This window comes from Lonchura striata, chromosome 8 (assembly GCF_046129695.1).
Source record: "Lonchura striata isolate bLonStr1 chromosome 8, bLonStr1.mat, whole genome shotgun sequence".
Classification (NCBI taxonomy): Eukaryota; Metazoa; Chordata; class Aves; order Passeriformes; family Estrildidae; genus Lonchura; species Lonchura striata.
The window spans coordinates 20606239-20625598 of NC_134610.1; the positions used below are offsets into that span (position 1 = coordinate 20606239).

General features: G+C 41.7%; 1 protein-coding gene and 1 long non-coding RNA gene across 5 annotated transcripts in view; one reads left to right on the forward strand and one right to left on the reverse strand.

The window, feature by feature from the left end:
* Nucleotides 1-1539: 1539 nt before the first annotated feature.
* Nucleotides 1540-18787, reverse strand: LOC110482906 (uncharacterized). Its single transcript, XR_002467478.2, has 3 exons — nt 18678-18787; nt 18112-18183; nt 1540-1583 (listed from the first exon to the last, which is right to left on the reverse strand). It is a non-coding gene; the product is annotated as an uncharacterized LOC110482906 (long non-coding RNA).
* Nucleotides 2138-19360, forward strand: part of ITGA6 (integrin subunit alpha 6) — a 40519-nt gene continuing 23296 nt past the window's right edge. For all 4 annotated transcript variants that reach the window (XM_077785049.1, XM_021552480.3, XM_021552483.3 and 1 more), the window contains exon 1: nt 2138-2393. In XM_077785049.1, coding sequence (XP_077641175.1) covers nt 2233-2393 — 161 coding nt within the window. In that variant the 5' untranslated portion in view covers nt 2138-2232. The remainder of the gene's footprint in view (nt 2394-19360) is intronic.

Here is a 19360-nt window from a genome sequence, read left to right on the forward strand (position 1 = left end):
GAAACTGCTTTGATCTGGCCACTGCATTTGTTAGAATCGCTGCGTTATTATGCATAACAGAGTGCTCATGTTTAATTGGTCATCATACCTAATCTTCGTATGGTCCCCCTTTATACCAGGATTGTAGAGAAGAGGAGTTCCTGAAGTATGTGTTAGCTACAGATAACTCACAGTATGTTTATTTTGGAGGAAGAGCAAAGGAAGGAAACTGACATATTTGTAAAACCTTTCCCCCCCCCCCCTCTCTCCTCATCTAGAGCAAATGAAAATAGTACGGAATTATGAGAGACCATCCAAGGTAATTCTAAGCTGTTCATGTGCAGTTTTGCTCCACCCTGTATACACTCTATTTTTGTTGTTCTTGCTGTGGTCCCTTGAGACAGGTGTTAATGTTACTGTGTCTTGGAATGCTTGTTACTGCATCTGGAGATGAGAAAATTCTGTCTCCCCTCAGCAATCTTTGTGGATATGAACAAACAAGTACAACATGCTCAGGCAGTGCTGGTTAGAGGGAGGGGGAGAAGTAAAATAAAACTAATGTGCCAGTATCATTCAGGAAGCTCTGGATGAAAGTACTTCTGTGACTTCTTGCAAGTTACTGAGTACAAGCATTACTTAAAAATTAACTATAGTTACTATAAGAGTATTAGAAGCACACAAGTTTTGATTGTCCCAAAACAGCTAAAACTTTGGTACAGATATCAACACTGTTTTAAAGGACTTGTTTTCAAATCTTTACTAATTACTGTGAAATACGTAGATGATAGTAAAACAGCCTGTAATTAGTCTGGGACCCTGCCCTCTTACAGGTCCTTAAGTGAAACTAAGGCAGTATTTATGCCAGTACAATTTTCTGCTGTGGCAGTGATTGAACACTGGATTAAGACTTTGAAGGAGTTGGGCATGGAGGAGCAAGCAGGGAAGGACTCTATTAGTAATAAATATCTGGGAGCTTAATTTAACAAAATGTTTTGTTTCCACATTAGAAACACAATTCTGGTGCATTTTCTTCCCCTCTTTTGATCAAGGGTGTTTTGGACTTGAGCCAGACTTGTCTATACATGGAGGTATCCTAGAATAATTACTCTGGAAAAAGTACTTTGGATTAACTCTGTGGGAGTATTGTTTCAGAAGGAGTTATTTGGAGTATCAACAGATTTGAGTGCTCTGTCTCTATTGCCCTTTTCTCAGTTTCTCTGGAATCTTAGCTTCTTCTCTCTTTGTACTCTAGATACCAGTAGAAAAGAACAATTGAGTATTGTCATGCTGCTAAGAATTTGTGAGGTTTTAAAAACTTGCATCTGCTTTCCTAAACCAGAGCACTAAACCAAGATTCTGTTCAAAAACTAAAACCTCTCTGTTTCTCTGGAGTGGGTTAAGTTGATAAGGTATGCTGGCAAATAAGCTTTTGGAGTTATGGGTGAAAGCATGAGAAAATGACCTGGGATCCAAACCAACATACTGTTTTTGAACAATTAAAAGGTAGGAATAAAAAATTTTCAGATATGTTCAGAGACAGGAAATGCTGGAGGAGGAGATTCAGGTAGTCTTCAGTTTCTGTTTTCATGTGGTCTGTGAATAGTCTGGTAAAAGAGAGATTTTATTTTTTTCCCAGTCCTTTTTTTTTTTAGTTCTTCTCTTGCACGTATGAAGGAATTTGGGGAATACAGACTCAATACTGGGATCATACTGTCCATAGTTCTGTACCAACCTTAGCACATTTGGGCAATGTTATGCCCATGGTCGGTACCCGGACCGACCTGACGGCGCTGAGCAGCAGCCAGACCGGTATCAGCCCCCCAGGGGGGCATGGTTTGATGGCTCAAACACATCTCCCCCCGCCGTGGGAGCTCTCTGCCCTTTTCCCCAACGGTGCACGGGGGCTACGGCCCGCTCCTCACCTGCGGCCGTGACTCGCCCCTCGGTAAGGCTTTATTTCGTGTCGCGAAGCGCAAAGCCATCCGAGCCCGCGGCCGCGGCAGACGGTGAGCCCCCTGGGGGCCCCGGGAGGTGATGGGCGAGTCACGGGCGGGGCGACGCCCTCGGCTGCCCCTCCCAGGGGAAGGGGCCCGGCCCCGGGGACATTTTGTGCTGTGCCGGGGGCCGGGCAGCCGCGGAGGGCGGGGCGGGGCGGGGCGGGCCCCGCGCGGAGCCGGCGGGGCACAACGGGCGCGCTCGGCGCGGGGAGCGGCGACGGCGCTGGCGGCAGGTTCCCGTGCCGGGCAAGAGCAGATGGCGGCCCTGCTTCTCCTCTACCTGCCCCTCCTGCCGGGGCTGGCCGGCGCCTTCAACCTGGACACGGACAACGTGATCAGCTGGAGCGGGGAGACGGGCAGCCTCTTCGGCTTCTCCCTGGCCATGCACCGGCAGCTGCAGCCGCAGGAGAAACGGCTGTAAGTGCACCTCGCCCCGCCCGGCCCCGTCCCGGGCCGCCTGCGGGGACCCTCCTACCTTCCACCGCCGGGAAACTTCCCCTGGCGGCGGGCCGGGGTCGCCAGCCCCCGCGAGGTGTCCGGCCGGCGGCGGGAGCGGGGCCGGGCCGCCGGCGGCCCTCCGAGGGATGGGCAGCACCTGCCGCGGGGCGCTGCGGAGCCGGGGCAGCGCCGAGCGGCGGGGACGTGCGGCGGGGCGAGGGGCCGGCCCCGCGCCCGGGGACCTGCGCGGAGCCGAGGCTGGAAAGGGGAAGCGAGCGGCAGCCGCCGCTGGGAGCCCTTCCCGCCGCGGCGCTCTCCTGCGCGGGCCGCGCCGGTCTGCGCCGCCGGAGCCTCCCCAGCGCTCGGGTCTGTGCTCCGCGGCATACCCGGCCTCAGGTAACTCCGGGTCTGCTGTTCGACACAGACCCTGCCCGGGAATGCAGATGAGAGGTGATACAAAGAAGTTAGGAAAAATAAGTCGGGGCTAGTGATGTATGCATGAAACTTCTTTTGGGAAATTACGAAGGCAAAATAAGGCTCCTGTGTACATCGTCAGCATCCTTGCTGCTTTGTGTCCATAGCGGAGCAGTGGTGGACCCCACCCTATCCAGTAGTGCTGGATAGCGTGTGAGTGTAAAGTATTATTGTTAAATAAATGCCTCCTCCTCAAATATTTAGTTTTAATTCAAGGCCAGATACATTCATTATCCATATAGAGTTTACGAAATGAGGAAGCTGGAAAGATATAATATTCTTCATAAAGTTAGGTGGTAAATTGAAAAATCCTGTGGGCTCATTTTGCTCACACTTGCGCTCCTGTGTGATTTCATAAAAATTACAGTGTGTAGAGGAGTATAAGTCACATACACGCATGTTTCATCTTCCACCTAGCAGATAAAATGACCCATAGTATCCTGAGGAATGAAATGCAAATCTATGAGCTCCTTTCCAGAGGCCTTTATCTTAATTCTTGACAGGATTACGCTTGCATAAGTCTACTTTTAGAGTAGACTCTTTTAGTACGACCAAGAAAGCAATGCCTGAAGCTTGTTAGTCTCCTGTTGTATTGTCGGTCCTGGCAGAATGAGTGTGTAGGAATATGCAGACAGCCAATTACTGAGAAGAAAAAAGCAGCAGAAACACAAGGACAGTCACAGTATTCAAGCTGGTATGTACTATTTGGCTGAAATGCTTCAGAGATTATTGGCATGAAAGTTCTGTATTGTATGTCTAGTAAGTGCTTCCTCAGGCAGTCAAAGAGCAGAGCCAGATGCTATCTGCCTTGACATGGCTTTCTGAATCCAGGCTTTCATGAGAAGCAAGGATCTCTATTAGAGACAAAACCAGGCTAGACAAACTGCGTTTTATGGTGACATGTGCTTCTGAGTATGAGGTGTCTTGGCCATTTTTCAAATCCATGAGTTTTAGCATAAATAATTGGAAAGCTACCCTGGGTAGCTGCTGGGTAGTATGCTTGGAATGAAACCTTTTATGTCAAACAGGCATGTTGTAGTCACTTTGAACATAATTTTTGTGTCTGTAAGAGTTGTAGTATGTGGCTTTATGAGAACAAGACATTAAATATGCTGAACTGTAGCTGTCTTAGGGACTGAGCTGTGTTTAGCTCACTTTGAGTTCTGCCTTCTGAAGAAGGAGGTTTGGTGGGGAGTGTTAAAGAGAAGCCTTCCATGTTAGGCTGCATTTTTATATCAGATAAAAATGAACTAGGATGAGCTAATACCAAAGGATTTGTGTGGTCTTTTCCATGGATTGATGGATTCTTCATAGCTGGAACAAATGGTATCTGCTGTCTGGATACTTGGGGAAGGTAGAAAGTTATGGGAACAGGAGGTCACACTGAGGTCTACTGCTGAGAAACAGTTATTTCTAATGCCTTCATGCTGCCTGTTACTTAACAGCAGGACTCAGGGGTGCAATACCTCTGCATTCCCAGGTGCGTTTGGGTCTGTCTTACCTATGCTGCAAAAGTGAATTTATATACAGCTATCTCTTAGTCAGATAGAAGTATCTGTTTTACCCTTTCTTCTTGAATAGATGCTAATTTCAAAATACAGTTACATTTAGAGTGTGAATACTGTTAAGTAGTTGCCAAAAATACAAAAACTCCCAATTCATACTGAAGCATAATTAAGAGTGATACTTGGAATCTCATCTGGCAGGGACCCTTATTTCAAAGAAACCTGTCAGTTTGAGCACCTTTCTGTCCCTCAAGTTTTACAAAATTAGGTTGTCATTAAGCATGTGCAGGATTAGTCCATCTTTGGAAAAACAAGAAAATGAGAGAAAGTAAAATACACTGATTGTATTCAGGGGCTAATGGCTTGGTAAAACAAATTAAATTATGTGTAATTTTCCTCTTACCTCACTTACGCATTTGTTAAGTGAAATGGTTCCCTCTTCCTCACACAGGAGTGTTCAGTGTGATTTAATCATTGCAATAATCCTCTGTAAAGATGCGGGTGGAGAATGTCTGGGAGGTGTGACAAAGGTACAGCTGAAATAGCCTTTGATTAAACATGGTATTTGCTTTTGACCATCTTTTTTGCTTAGTCACAGAATGTTATGGATTTCATATTAGCTTTGAATGGCAAATTAGTTTATTAGTGTTAGCTACAAATGCCATGTTTTCTAATTGCTTAACTTTCACCATTATGAAGAGATGACTGTTCAATTGCTTTGACATTAGTTGTAAACGGTGCTGAGTATAAAGCTATGGACTAATAACAAGATTTTGATTTTAAGTATCTTCAAATTAGAAGAGTTAGAAAGTTTGTCAGGTGGAGAGGAGAAAATCTTTTATGGTAACTGAAAGTGGATTGCTAATGGTATGTGGGTGTGAAAGACAGCTGAATGCAAACTTTATGTGCGTTGCGGAACATTAATGTTGGGGGTACCAAGGCAATCTCCCTGGATTTTTGTGTTTGGTTCTGGCTCATTGTCAAGCACAGTGAATGAAGCAGCAGAAAAGGCTGATGGAGCTCTAAAGGATCTGGGTTTGTTGCCCTGCGTAAGTTTGTTCTGTTTTTAATCTATAAATATGATGAAAGGTAGTTCTGGTTCTGCAGGGGAATGGTGGCACAACAGCAGCACATTTCATCTGCAGACTGGAAGAAGGTTTGTAGCTTAGAGGGGTCTGTGACTGGGGGCAGAGCTATAGGAGAAACATGTAAAATGTATGTGGTTCTGTGATGAAAATGTGAGTGCATCCAGCATCTCTAGATGGGGACTACACTGATCATGCATTTATTTGCTACTCTATGTTATATTACTGTTAGAATAAAAATACAATTACTAGCTACTCACTATATATATAATTTTATAGAATATATAGAGATACGGTCTGTATGTATGCATATTCTATATGTCGAGCAAATCCATTCCAGTTTGGCTGTAATTCACAATGATTTAAGCATCTTGAATTAAAACACAAGCATCAAGAATATCTAAATTTGTATATTATTTTCATTGAGTCCTAGAATCACTTGGGTTGGAAAAGATCCTTAAGGTCAGTCCAAGTGTAAATCTTAACACCTGCTAGCCAGTTTTTTTTTTTTTGTTTAGAATGATAGAATCACAAATTGTCCTGACTTGCAAGGGACCCACAAAGATCTACTAGCAAGTAATTTTGATATTATTTTCAGTAGAAGTAGGGAGCTGAATTCAGGTAAGTTTCTTGTTATTGTGTGAGGCAAAAAGGGTACTGTAGTTACTAACATTTGGGATTCTTCCATCAGCTGAAAAGCTGTAGTGAAAGCTGTGGATAGGCACTTTATGTCAAGACTGCACTGTCCATTACCAGCCATAAAATCCTAAAAATTGCAGTGTCTTACTGAAAATTTTACTTGGTACTGGTTTTGCTGATGCTGCACGTCTCTACTGTGAGCTTTTATATCAATACATAACAAAGTTGCCTTAGGTCAGCAGATCTGCTGGCATTGCTGTACTGCTGCAGTGCAGCCCCAGTGGCATTTAGCCAGTACTTTTGGGTTCTCTGGGGGCTTGGGCTCAGAGATGCTTTGCTTCAGCAACAAAGAGCTGGATTATGCTGGTCTGCAGTGGAAGATGGCAATTTCTACTTGCAGAGGTGGTGTAGTGTAATTCAGACTTTGGGTGAACTGAATTAATGCATGTTTACACCTTCAGGTTTAAAAGCTGTAATAGTGATGGTCCTTAGTTAGTGCTTCTGTCAATTAAAACATTGACAAATATTTTTTCTTAGGCTGTGATTTTACTGTGTCACTGATCCTTGTATTTTCTTCTCTTGAGTGTCTTTGCGATTTTGTCTATGCAAACTATTCTTAGATAACCTGCTTAGTATACTTACTTGCTTTCTTAGTGATAGGAGGCAGTTTGTAGAGGAGTTTGTGTTTAAGATAAATGGCCTGTGGCAAAGGTCAGGATCAAATGAAGTTGGAAAGGAGGAGTAGTTGAAGAGTTTTCTTGTAGTGGTAAGGGACAGATATTCAAGGAAGATCCATTGTGCTAATACCATGGGTGAAAAAAGTGAGGTGAATTTATGTTGTATAAGGGATCTGTAGTTGTTACAGGAGGAGCAAACTGCAGAAGTCTAGCTTTTTTCCCAGTACTGATTTTGAGTTATGTTCTTGGTTATCGGTGGCAGAAGCCAGACAGGTAGGTTGGCTTCTCATAAATGCTTTCATAAGGCCTAACAAGCAAAGAAGAGTGATTACTGATCTAATTTACTGCTGTATGATTTCTCCACCAAATAAATGAAATTAGCATATTGGGTTGCCTGGCATCTTACAGCAGTAAATTGTTCATCAGTCAGCATGGGCCATTCTTTTTTCCTCTGTTAAATTCCACCTGCATGTGCCAGAGCAATTCTTAAGTTTTGTAAGGAATGCATTCTGGTAAATTCTCATTGGAGATAGCACATTCATTTTAAAAGAACTTCATTTAAAATCAGCTATTGTTTAAATGTTTCAGAACTAGCCTGGGTCTAGATGAGTCATTCTGGCCATAACTGTAAAAATGCCATGTTCTGAGGACATAATCTGTGGAAAGGACAAGACTGAGGTAAGGCTATTGGGCAAATGCCATTTTAAGAGCAAGTAAGTAAAAATCCATATTATTGTATGAGCAGATGGTGGTCTGTACTGTGAAACATTAGCTGGAAAATGAGCACCTTATCATGGTATTTAGCAAGGGTAGGTAACAGCACATGAATATTTGAGAAACTATGCAGAATAGTCTGGAAAACATGGAATAATTGCTTTATTAGCACTAAATAGTTTTGATTGCAATATACATAAGCAAGTTACTGCTTTGGAAGTAATGGGAGAAGAATGTAGCTTAGAAAACAGACATAGACGTGGAAAAAAGGTTTAACTTCAATTTTTAAAGGAATCATTCTGTATGTTAAAAATAAATGAATTATACCATAGGTTAATAAAGCTCCTTTTGCAGCTGTAGTATCAAACATACTGTATTCTTCTTAAAATGTACTTCCCTTGGATTTAATGTATTTTGAGTATCACATTTTCTAAGATTATTTTGAGAATTCCACAGCAGTTTCTTTAGAAAAGTGCAGTTGTTTTGGTTTAGCTTAAAGAACAGGCTGTGTGTATTCTGCTGTGAAGTACCTGAGACAGATTTTTGTACCAAAATACCAGTGAAAGGCAAAAGGTACCGCTTCTTGCATTGTGATTTTTGGAACATTTACTAGTATGCATTGATCATTTTTAGATCTGCTGGAGCAGTGGCTGTTTTTCTTTTTTTCTCTTACAGAACTGCATCTAAAAAAATGTAATTTCCTAATGTAGATTTCCTTCAAGTAGTTGAACTAATGTGTGTGAGGATGATTAGACTGTGTTAGGAAGGGAGAAGGTCTGCTGAATCAAGGGAAAAAGGAGGGATTTATGGGATGGGCCCTGTCAAGATGCCATCTGCAGCATAAAAATGTACTCTAGTCCCTCCAGGGTAACATGGAGAGATCATGCACTGGATTTCACTGCCAGCTAGTGAGTTTCTAGGCTACTCTTAAGCTGTATTCCTTGCATTTGTTTTCTATTTTCAAGATGTTTGGAGATCATCTAAGAAATAGAGAACAGCAGATTGGAATTATGAGTATTGTTGAGTTTGGTGATAGCTAGTGTCGATAGGAACGGCAGAGTTTTCTTAGACTGAATGTTGCTTCCTTTTTAGTGAAGATGACAGTTTTTTGGAAATGGAGCTGTATGTTTAGTCTCTGCATGTTGCATCTGTCATTGTCACCTTCCTCAAAAGTAGGTCTATAAAATATATCTTTAAAAAAAAAGAATTGCAAATATGCTGGAGACAACTTCACTCCTGTATTGCCCGGGGTTGTTTGCTCAGCAGCACATGCATGGGTCAAAGGTCTGAAGGAAATGCATGTTTATCCTGGAAGTGGTCAAAAGTGGCAACCAGCTGTTGTAGATAGCAAGGACACCATCATGTAAGGCTGAATTTTTTGTGTCCTTTACTTAATGCTCTTTTCACAGTACTCTGCTAAGGGAATTATAAAGATTTGTTAGCCTTGCACTTTGTCGTCAGTGCAGCTGAAGCTGCATAATGGTTTAGCCTGCTGGCTCTTAGATGTTAGTGATGTCTAGCAGAGTGTATGAAAAGCTGTTTTAATTATCCATGTTTGCGTAGTGTGAAAAACCTTCAAGTGAAAACCATGTTTTCTTGGCCAAAGATGCAAAAATAAATTTAGCATATTTTTTTTCTTACACAGCCAACTCTTGTAACTGCTACTACAAATATGGTGTCATTTTGCAAGTCCCTGTAATCTTTTTATCCACTCACTTTATTTTTCTGCTAGATAAATGTGTGATAATTATGTGGTGTGGTCCCTGAATATTGCTGAAGATGTAAGTTTATTCTCTTGCCAGCCAAGCTGTGTTCCTGCGTATAGTGGAAGAAAACTGTTGTCAGATGAGATGTAGTCCTAGAAATAGCTACAATACTGTTTGCACAACTTGCAGCTTACAGGAACATAGGGTGTTAAAAATACATGAAAAAAACGAATTCTAGATTCTGCTCAAGTGAGAATGTAGAGAGTGGCAAAAAAAAATGTATGTATGAGGGGATGTGTGTAAAATTAGGTATGTGTGCATGTGGAGGAGTAGCAATACATAGAGTTAGAGGATGCAGTGCGTTTCTTGGCATAGTCTCAAACATAAGTTTTTTTGCAAAAAATCTTGTTCTTAAGTTTTTAAAGCTGGTTGAAGTTCTCAGTTTGAACATTTCTATTCACAGTAGAATATAATGGTTTCTTCTTCCACAGATGTGTATAAAGAGCAGTTTCTTGTTAATGTATCATTTAGTTCTGTTGATCTGTTTGATCAGTGTTTGAATATTTGCATGGACTATAAAAAAGGGCTCTTTGAGCATCCCAGCTGCACAGGCATTTCTAGGACCTGTTTCTCCTAGGAAAATACCTTATTGGAGTGATGTTCTTTCAAGTGACTTGAGTGCCTGTGTTTTCAGCTAATTTCAAGGCGTGGGGCCACAGTGCGTCATGTACCCAGATACATCTGCTTTTGTCATTAATTTCATGTCTTGAAGAAAAGTCTTACACAAACTGTGGATCCGATTATAAGCATTTAGCCCAGGGCTATGATGGCTTTAAGACTGAAGGAATACTTAGAACTGTGCTTTAAGCATGCACGTGCCTTTGGGCTGTTGAAGGCTGTTCATGTACTTATTCTCTGAAGCTCTTATTAGGGATTATGTATCAGGAAGGTCCACGCTTTTTCTGCACGTGCAGAGTTCTTTCTAGCCCATTCCCACAGGGTACTCTGCTGCAGTCCACAGGCTTAGTTTGACAGCTGGGCAGGGCACAGTTCAGCTCAGAGGTTCCAGTGTTGGTCTGGTGTGGGTGAGCTTCCTTCCCCCTGGGGTACTGCTTGGTTTATTTTAACTAAATGTGATGAACTTCTGTTCAGGCCTTGAATCAGGCAGAATTTATGTGGTTGTGTATCTAGTGTAGGAGGTTTCTACCTGTCTTGGTATTCCCCCTGCAATTCAGAGGGCGATGGTGGTAAGTCTGGAAAAGAAGGAGTAGGGGGAGGGTCTCAATATTGGATGTATGAGTGAAGGAGCAGTGGCTTGGGTTAGCATGGGGAGCAGTTGCTCTTCAAATTCTGCAGAACTGTATTAGTTGCTGTAGTGTGTTATATTGCCCATTGATTCTACAGTAAAATGTCCATCCCTCTTCCTGTACTTCTTTCATGCCTTTAAATAGTTTAATTATGGTGATAAATGAAACTGATGTACTTCATTCTGAGCAGGAAATAGAGGAATGACATTTCAACCCAAATATTTGTTTTGTTCTGAGTTAGATCTGCTATAATTTTTTAAATGGTTTTCAGCACATTGAATGAACAGTATATGCCTGTTAAGGTTGTTACCTCTCAAACAAGTACTGCCTTCAAGTACTGACTGGGTGCACTGCTGTCAGATTTCTTCCCCCACCCTCCAAAAAAAGTAAGTAAGCAACTGTTTCAGTGTTTTTATTGCTTTCTTGTTCGTTTCCTAATGTACCTAATATAGTGGTACTACTTTAATTTTTCATGAACTTTTTATAGAGATGCCACGTGTCATGGGGATACAAGGGCAAGTCCTGCAAATGTGAAGAGCTTTAAGTGAATTCTGGGGTTTCCTATGGCATGAATGGCTAGCAGCCCAAGTGCGGGAGACAGGAATTCCTAATTTGTTATGCACTTGTTTACTGAAGCCTGTCGAGTGAGCCATGTCCACAAGACACTGATGACAGCACAGGCTTGGTACAGCAGCTGCTGCTGCAGGGCCCGTTCTGCTGCAGAGCCGGGGCGGCACTGGGCAAGGCCATGGCCACAGAGGGCCCTGCCATAGGGGCTCTTGGCAGCAGAGCAGGACTGCAGCAGTGGGACAGCAGGGATGGGCACTTTACTCTCTCTGTGCTTGTAGGTACGTGGGGACTGCTGGGTCACCCTGGCTGCTTTGCTGCAGCTGGCCTTGCTTGCTTGTGCTGCAGTTGGCACCTGCAGTTCAGTGCATCTGCAGTGGAGAGTAGCTGGGTTGTGCCCAGCTGGCTGTGGTGGGACTACTGTAGTTCAGTCCTTCCAGAGCAGACAAAGTGACTGTGGGCAGGGGCTGAGCCAGAAACAGCTCCCAGGTTAGTTCTTGGATATGTTGCTCTTGTCACTTTTGAGTTAAACTTCATGTTGTTTTAAGAGGATTTCATGCAATACCAGGCACTGCCATGTTAGAAAACCTGCGTGAAAATCCCTTTAACATTACTTCTCCTGTAGGTTTATCATAAATTAATTATAAAGCTGTCTGATATGTATTTTACAGTACCAGTTTGTAGTCAGGTCTGTTCCTGGCACGAGTGTTCTTCCTTTTAGATCTGAAAAATGTATAGATTGTAAGCGAGAAATTAAACCTGTAAGTAGTATACAGGTTGCATTTGCTATTTGACAGTATGAAAACTATGAGGTATCTGCTGATTAAAGCCAGAGAGTGGTGTCTGAAATGGAAAGCTGGACTTTGAAACACAAACTTGGAGCAGACTGTACCATTTCTTCTAAGAAAAATGCTTTGTACCAATGGAAATGAGATCTGTGAAACCCGTTTCAAATCCAGACAGGCTGGGCTCTGGACTGTGATGGGAAAGTGTTTATTTTTCCATGTGACTTTCAGAAAGTCAATAATAAGTGGCCTTTCCAGAACAGCAGGTATCTTTGTAGTAGCTTGCCCTAATCCTTGTGCAGCTTTTGGCTTCTTTTTCTAGCTTCCATCCTAATCTGTTTCCTAAAAAAGGCTGAAGAAATAAAATGAAAATTGCAATCTTTCAAGTGCCGAGCCTCCAGGCAAAAGAGATTAATGATGTGCTTGGCCACAGCTTTGCACTGTTAGTTCCAAAATGTAGCTGTGGAGTAGCAGATCAGGAGAATGTTCAGTCACTTAAAATAGCTGTTAATGACATACTGACCATGATGGGTGTCTCTGTGGAAAGCATCACAGACAAGCTCCCTGCTGACGCAGTTACTGATTGTATTTTGCTGGGGAAGGTTTTTTGGAGGCACGCATGGTTCAGCTCCAGTTCCCATTAGCAGCCCAAGTGTGTGAAGGGATAATTTCTCTGTGCTAATTAGTCCGTGTTGCTCTTGTCCTGTGACTTGTTTCTGTTGTGGAATGGCAAATCCAAGCATGAAGCAGGAGTGGTGCCACCAGTATTCACACACACAGTGTCTGTCCCACTGACCAACTTCAGTTATGTTGAAATATTATGATGGTTAAATGCATCCATCTTCTGTGTTTGTTAGTTTAAATAACAGACACCAAATCAGTGCGGAGGAGTGAAAATACAGCTCAGGTCGAGGGCTGTAGATGGCCCACATTGTGATCTGGAGTCTGCCTGGAGAGACGTTTGAAAGATGACTTGTGACTGGTGATTTTGTAGTAAAATTTAAACTGTTAGAGCTGGTGGCTCTGTTTTCTTAATTTTGCTTAATCTAATTAAACTATTTTCCAAGAGGGCTCTGGAACTGGGAGAGAGAAAGGATGTAGGAGTCTTAACTGTCCAGTCAAGGGTGAGCCATTTCATGGCATTTGGCTTTGTCACTTGCCGAATTTACCCCCCTTGTGGAGTCTTTCTGAAAGCATAATGAAGTGCTAAGTCTGCAGTGGCAGCATTGTTGCCTGAGAACAGCATTATTCAGTTTGAAACTTGTGCTCAATGGAGCCTGCAAAACTGGAAATTAGTTAGACCAGTGACTACTTTATTTCACCTATGCGTGGAAGTGGTTAATGGTTTCTTACCCAGGAAACACTTTTGTGTTTTCTGCTCCAGTCTATTAAGGCTCAGAGCAGGCACTAGAGATGTGTTTGCTTTCACTTTTAAAGAAAGACTGGCAAAAGTTGCGGTGCCTTGTTTGGGTAGAAGGATACCATGGAAAAGGAAAGAATTTAAGGAATTAAGAAAACTTTGGGAGATAGCAGAGTATCTGAGTTTGGTGCAAACTGTGGTATTTTTTGAATTTGTTGAAATCAAAATGTAATTTACTCACTGGAAGCCTCTTACTTTGATGAACAGGATAGTTGCTCTAAAAAACACTGAAGATCTTCTCCCTCCTTTTGCTTGATTTCTTTTGAGAGTTTTTTCCATATAGAACTGTAATGAACTGGTGATAATTTTTCTCCTCTGAAGCATGTTGCGAAAATCATCTGTTACCCTTGGACAGTTCCAGGCTGTAAGTGAAGAAAAGAATTTCGCTGTGGAGAGAGGGAATACTTCCAGGAGCTTGGAGGATTTCTGGATTTCTTTTGATATGGTTTTTGTATCTTAACTTTGACTTTCCTTTTGGAAGCAATCAAGATTGTTTCATGAGCAGTATTGGAGGGCCTTCAGATAGTTGTGAGTAGAGACCACTCCTAGTTCTCACTGTTGTTTTCATTAGCTGAGTAGGAGCCACAACTACCTACTAAACATTTCAAGAATTGCCAATTAAAGGAGGGAGGGTTTTAAAATCTGCACTCTACTGCTTAATATTCTGTAGTATGTGTTGAAATGGAAAGCTCGTGTATCTTACTTTGGATTTTAATTACTCTTTTGGGCCATATCTGATAAAATAAAGTTACACCCTTTCTTCTCGGTGTTCACCAAACTGCTCTTGCTGAATACTGGTTGTTACAAGCATAAAGTAGTGAAGAAAATGCAAAGCTCAGTATGCCGTGGCGCCTGTAGGGGCAAGTGTGGAAATCGGCTGGAGTCTTGTGGTTTGTGTTGCTGTGGCATTGGGGGTGGGAATGGCAGGTGAGGCGTAGGCCACCTGCTCTTGTTCTTCTGCCTGATAACCAGAAATGTTTTGTGCTAACCAAGCACACTTCCTATCAAGATGTATTCTGCAAATATGCCCACAAAGAATGGAAGATTTGACTGCAGTCCCACCCACAGCACTTAGCACAGTGACAGTGAATAAGATATAAAAGTACCCCACTTCTGCATCCAGCAGGGGATGAGAATTTGAGTGAAATTTCAGAGACAGACAGGTTTGTCCTTCTGCGCCAGTAGGGACAGTCTTTGTTAAGCCTTGAGTCTTCAGTTGTGCCAAGTGTTGACCTGGAACATAAAGCTTGTGATTGCAATGGCACTGTTGGTGCTGTATGTAGCTACTCTGCATTCTCACCCTCAGTCCAGAGGAATGTTTTACTTTGCATTTAGTAAATCATGCTATTCCAGAATCTGACTGGCTCTTCTAAATGCAGCTAGACCTACAGTTCATAGGCTGTTTGTGCATGTGGAGTCAGACCTGTAGTTACATTTTGCAATGCTGGTCAACAGCAGTTGACAAACCACCACAGCCTGGTGCCTACCTGAATGTGGGCAGTGAGTTCTCACCTTCTTCTGCTTCTTGGAGATATGTGTGTTTATGAAGCATGTTTTCTACACACACTTATCCAAAAGTCTGCTCCAGATGTAGATAAGGTCGGTAAGATGTCTTGATACCTTCTCTGAGACTTGATAGTGCTTGTCATAAATGGTGAAATGGAGCTTTTCTTGCCTCAGCTGTTGTGTTCGGGTGTCACACCACAGTGAGGCAGGGCGGGTGTAGCTGTGCCATAGGGGGTTCCTGGGAGGGATGTGGTGCTCTGCTGGTCCCTGCCCTGAGAGCACGGGCTGGCTCTCGCTGTTGTGCTCCAGCTGCACCTCGCACACAGGGACAGCGGGGTCACTGCTGTCTGTGCGGGCAGGCAGCACCCCCTGAGCCTGTGTCTCAGGAAGGTCGGTTAAAACAACATTTCACACCAATCCTGGAGCTCTAATCTTAGGGGATTATTTTACATTTGGCTATGAATCTGGGACTGTCAGGGAGTAAATCTGTTCCTGTAAGTCATCAGATGCTCGTAATTGACAGTGGGACTTCAGTTATTATCACATCTCTTCAAGAAGTAATTAAGAGAAATCAATAATTAAAATAATTCTAATCAATAGAGCAACCAGACTGATTAATTTGGTTAAAAATCAGAATTTCACTTGGAAATTGGAAACCACATGTTCTAATTGTACCTAGAGCTAAAAAATATAGTTTTATGCCAAGGTATGAGAGAATTCAGATGTTTTTTCCCCAACACTGTCACTTGATAGATGCTTATTTTAAATTAAATTACATGAATGATTTATTATGTTAAATTTCTGTAGTTTAACACCTGTGCAGTGTGATTGGCTCAGGGAAAACCCAGTTAGGTTATAGTATGTATTGAAGCAAGATGTGTGGGGAAGATCAGGATTCAAATTAACAGAATAATCTGTTTCTGTAATTTACATGAGGAATAACAATTGTCTGCTTTTCTCTGATGTTGGACTAATGGTAAACATTAGATACTAATTCATCATAAGGCAAATAAATAATAAAGCTAAGTCTCTGATAGGAGCTGATGCACAGAGATGTTTATGATCAGTATACAGTATGGCTCAGCTTCTGTTTTCTGCAGAGTAACAAGGCAAACCTACCATGGGGATAGGAAAATCAGTAAAATTGTGTGTTGGAGTGTCTTGGGTTTTCATCTCCCACTTTGCATTCCTGACGTTGGGGTGTTGTTATCTGAATATGCATTTTGGAACATGATTTTGGACATTCAAACCTAATTGAAAGTAATTACAGTAGACCATGTCCACAGACCTTCAGGGAGAAGTCCCAGTGAATAAAATTAATAACACTGTGGGTGTGGGTGAAGAGAAATTAAGAATTTATTTTTGTCACTCTTCATTTACAGAGGAGTTCCTAGGTTTTAAGTGTCTGTGTTTTATCTACAATATAAGGAAATGGTGATGGCTGGAAGAGCATTCTCTCACTCTGCCCCTACCTCTGACCTGCAGAAATAGGTTTTGCTTGCCAATGAGAAAGCTACAATGGAACATGCCTAGCTGCAGAAAATGCTAACCTCGTTTTGGCACAATGAGCTCAAACTTGATTAAATTTCTTTTATTAAATCACAGCTGAGTAAGTAGCCACAGAGTAATGACTGGAATATGTCCTCTATCTGGAAGGACTCTGTTGAGCATGTAGCACAGCTCAGTATATGAGCTGATTCATTTGTATTACTGCAGTCATGCTGAAATTCACACTGATGCATGGTTCATGTCATACTTTGTAGTTCTGTACACACTTTTTATTTTTAAATTAAGTAATATGGCTTTTATAATAGAACTTTGATTTTTCAAATGTACCTTTTAAATGGTAGGCAAGCTGAACAGCAGGTCTGCTGATCAGAAGTGACAGTGTGTTTGCAAGGAATTTCTTGTTTTGCTTGATATATTCAGTCAAAGATTTAGATGCATGTGACTTTCCTACATAGATTCCTTTTCATGTTGATAATCTTCATAACTATTATAATCATCACCTTCAGTAACCTCTTGCAGAACCCAGAGGTGTAGGTTTAGTCGTGTCTGCTCTATTCTTTAGGCTAAAAAAGTAGTGAATAAGTATAAAGGAGTTGTGCCACTTTTTAATGGATCTTTGGTTGCTACTTGAAAATGCATTTCAGGATTTACTGTAGTGTTGTACTTGAACTGATCTAATCCTTTGTGAGCACTTACTCATGGTCTGTGCTTCTCTTGGTCTCTGGTGTTGGACTTACAGTGAAGTACCTAAGAAAATTCAAGTTTTTGTATTTGAAGAGCTTTGAAGATTAGTGACAGGATTCCTGATAACAGTTCTTTGAAATCTGGAAGGTTTTAAATAAGTCTGTTTTGAAATTCTTTGTTTACCCTGGAAAATAACGTAGGCAATATTTTGGGCGAGGGGGAGGGGTATGGGCATTGGGAAGAATCGAAGGTTGCCTGTTTCCTGTGAGATCACATTGGATAGAAGCCTTCCATTTTTTAGGAAGGCTGAGCAATTTTATTTTTCATCTGTTGGCCTCAGCGGTGTCTGAGATGCTGTGGAATGTTTGCAGCGTTTTATGGCAGGTGGCACATCTTCTCTGTATTCTCTTGGCTATGCTGTTTATTCCCCCAGTGCTTCAGGATGTCCTTTCCTGCCATCAGCATCATGGTGTGCTGTAAAACCTCATTCAGCTAGAGAGAGGGACATAGTCTCACTATCCTATAGAAGGAACAGAGTTCATTTTTTGACCCAGCACTTCCACTGTCAGTACTATGAAGGTGGAAGAATTTAAACAAATTAGGTATTTAAATTTGAAAAGCTTTTAGTTTTGTTCACAATGTTGAAACAGAAAGTTTTTAATTTCTGTAAGTGAAGTTCAGTACATAATTTCTACCCCCACGAAGATTTGAGTGAGAAAGTAGAAGTAATAAAAATTTCTTTATGTTAGGAAATAAGAACCTCTGCTTTATTAAAGTTATGGTTGTTAATGTTAAAAAAAGTCATCTCTTTCCCTGGGCAATAACAGAACTGAGGATTCCTATTCTGCCATAAGGAATATCTCAGAAACAGATGCTTTGCAGAAGAATTACTCTTCAGAGATTACAGGTAAATGTACCATTGCCAAAATTAGAAAATTCAGTTACTGATGGTCTTTCTAAAATCATAGTAGTTTACAACTCTTGTGATGACTGCTATGTTTCTGAAAAAATGTTTGAAAAAGATGACAGATGTACATACATAGAAAAGCAGAAAACCTTCTAAACCAAACCTCACCCACATGGTATGTCCTGCACATGGTCCAAAGGCAAATACTTTACCTGAAGGTTTCAGCATTCAGGGGACTTGCCTTCATGAAGTGGATAAATTATGGATTGTGGGAGAATTTAGTCCTGTAGAAGTAGTGAAAATTTGGTTGTTTCACAATACAGATAAAATTTTGTGTTTTAAAAAAGCATGTTTTCTGATAACACATTGATTTAATTTTGTTTCATTTATTACTTTAGGGACACTGAATAAACATTTTCTTAATAAGAAAAGTTATACATTCTCTTAACTGATTCAATCTTTACTGTTAGACATGAAGAAAAGTGAGTCTTGGTTTTAGTAAAAATAGCATTCTGAGGGACAGCAGTGTGCTTTGACCCACTGTCACAACAAAGCAAAACTAGTGTTGGATATTAAGGAAGGTTTGAGTCCTCTTTGAGCCTTATGGATCCAGCTGTAGTCCCAGTTTTGGGATCTTGCTGTCCTCGGTGCCGTAATATCAGGGATATATTTTTGTGTTTTATGCCCCTAGGGTCAGGAAGCACAGTCTGGTTCAGCATTCACCCACCCACCCACCCATCCATCCATCCATCCATCACACCTGCTGTGTTGCACTTACCCACACGCTGTTCTCTAGTTCTCAGTGTTCCAGCTGAGCGTGATGTTTCTGCCACAAACTACTGCACACTGGTTGTTACTAATTTCAGTCAGCTGCCTGAGAGGCGGCTGTGCTTCTGTGTGTGAGACACTACAAAGAGACGGACAGCGTAAGATTTTTTTTTTTTTCACCTTATTTTGCAAGTAAATATGTGGTTTTGAGATAATACTCATGATGTGCAGTCTATACAGAAGGAAGTTTGCTTTACTCAGTGCTTAAAATAAGAACCTTTGTATTTGGCTACCAGAACAGTGTTTAAGGAGAGCTTGTTAGGATAGCTGTTTGATAGGATAAATATATCCTTTGTGGGAATGGCCTGTTCTTGATGACTGGTTTGTTGGAGAAAACCATTTTCAGCTTAAAAATGAAGTACCTGCCAAAGGAGTGGAGAGGGGGAGTTCATGTTTGCTCAGAGCTTGGAGCAGTTCAGTGAACACTTCCTTGGTCCTGGATCTTCGAGCAAGATCTAGGACCTTGCTTTGGTCAGAGATACTAAAGTGCCTTTAAATTCAGGCAAACAGTGGCATAGGACTGATGTAAAACTAGAAGACAGCCTGAGAACAATTGTATTTACTGTTGTGGGGGTTTCTGGTCATCTTAGTGACTTTTTCCACCTTTATCAATGATTTCTAGTTAGGCAAAAA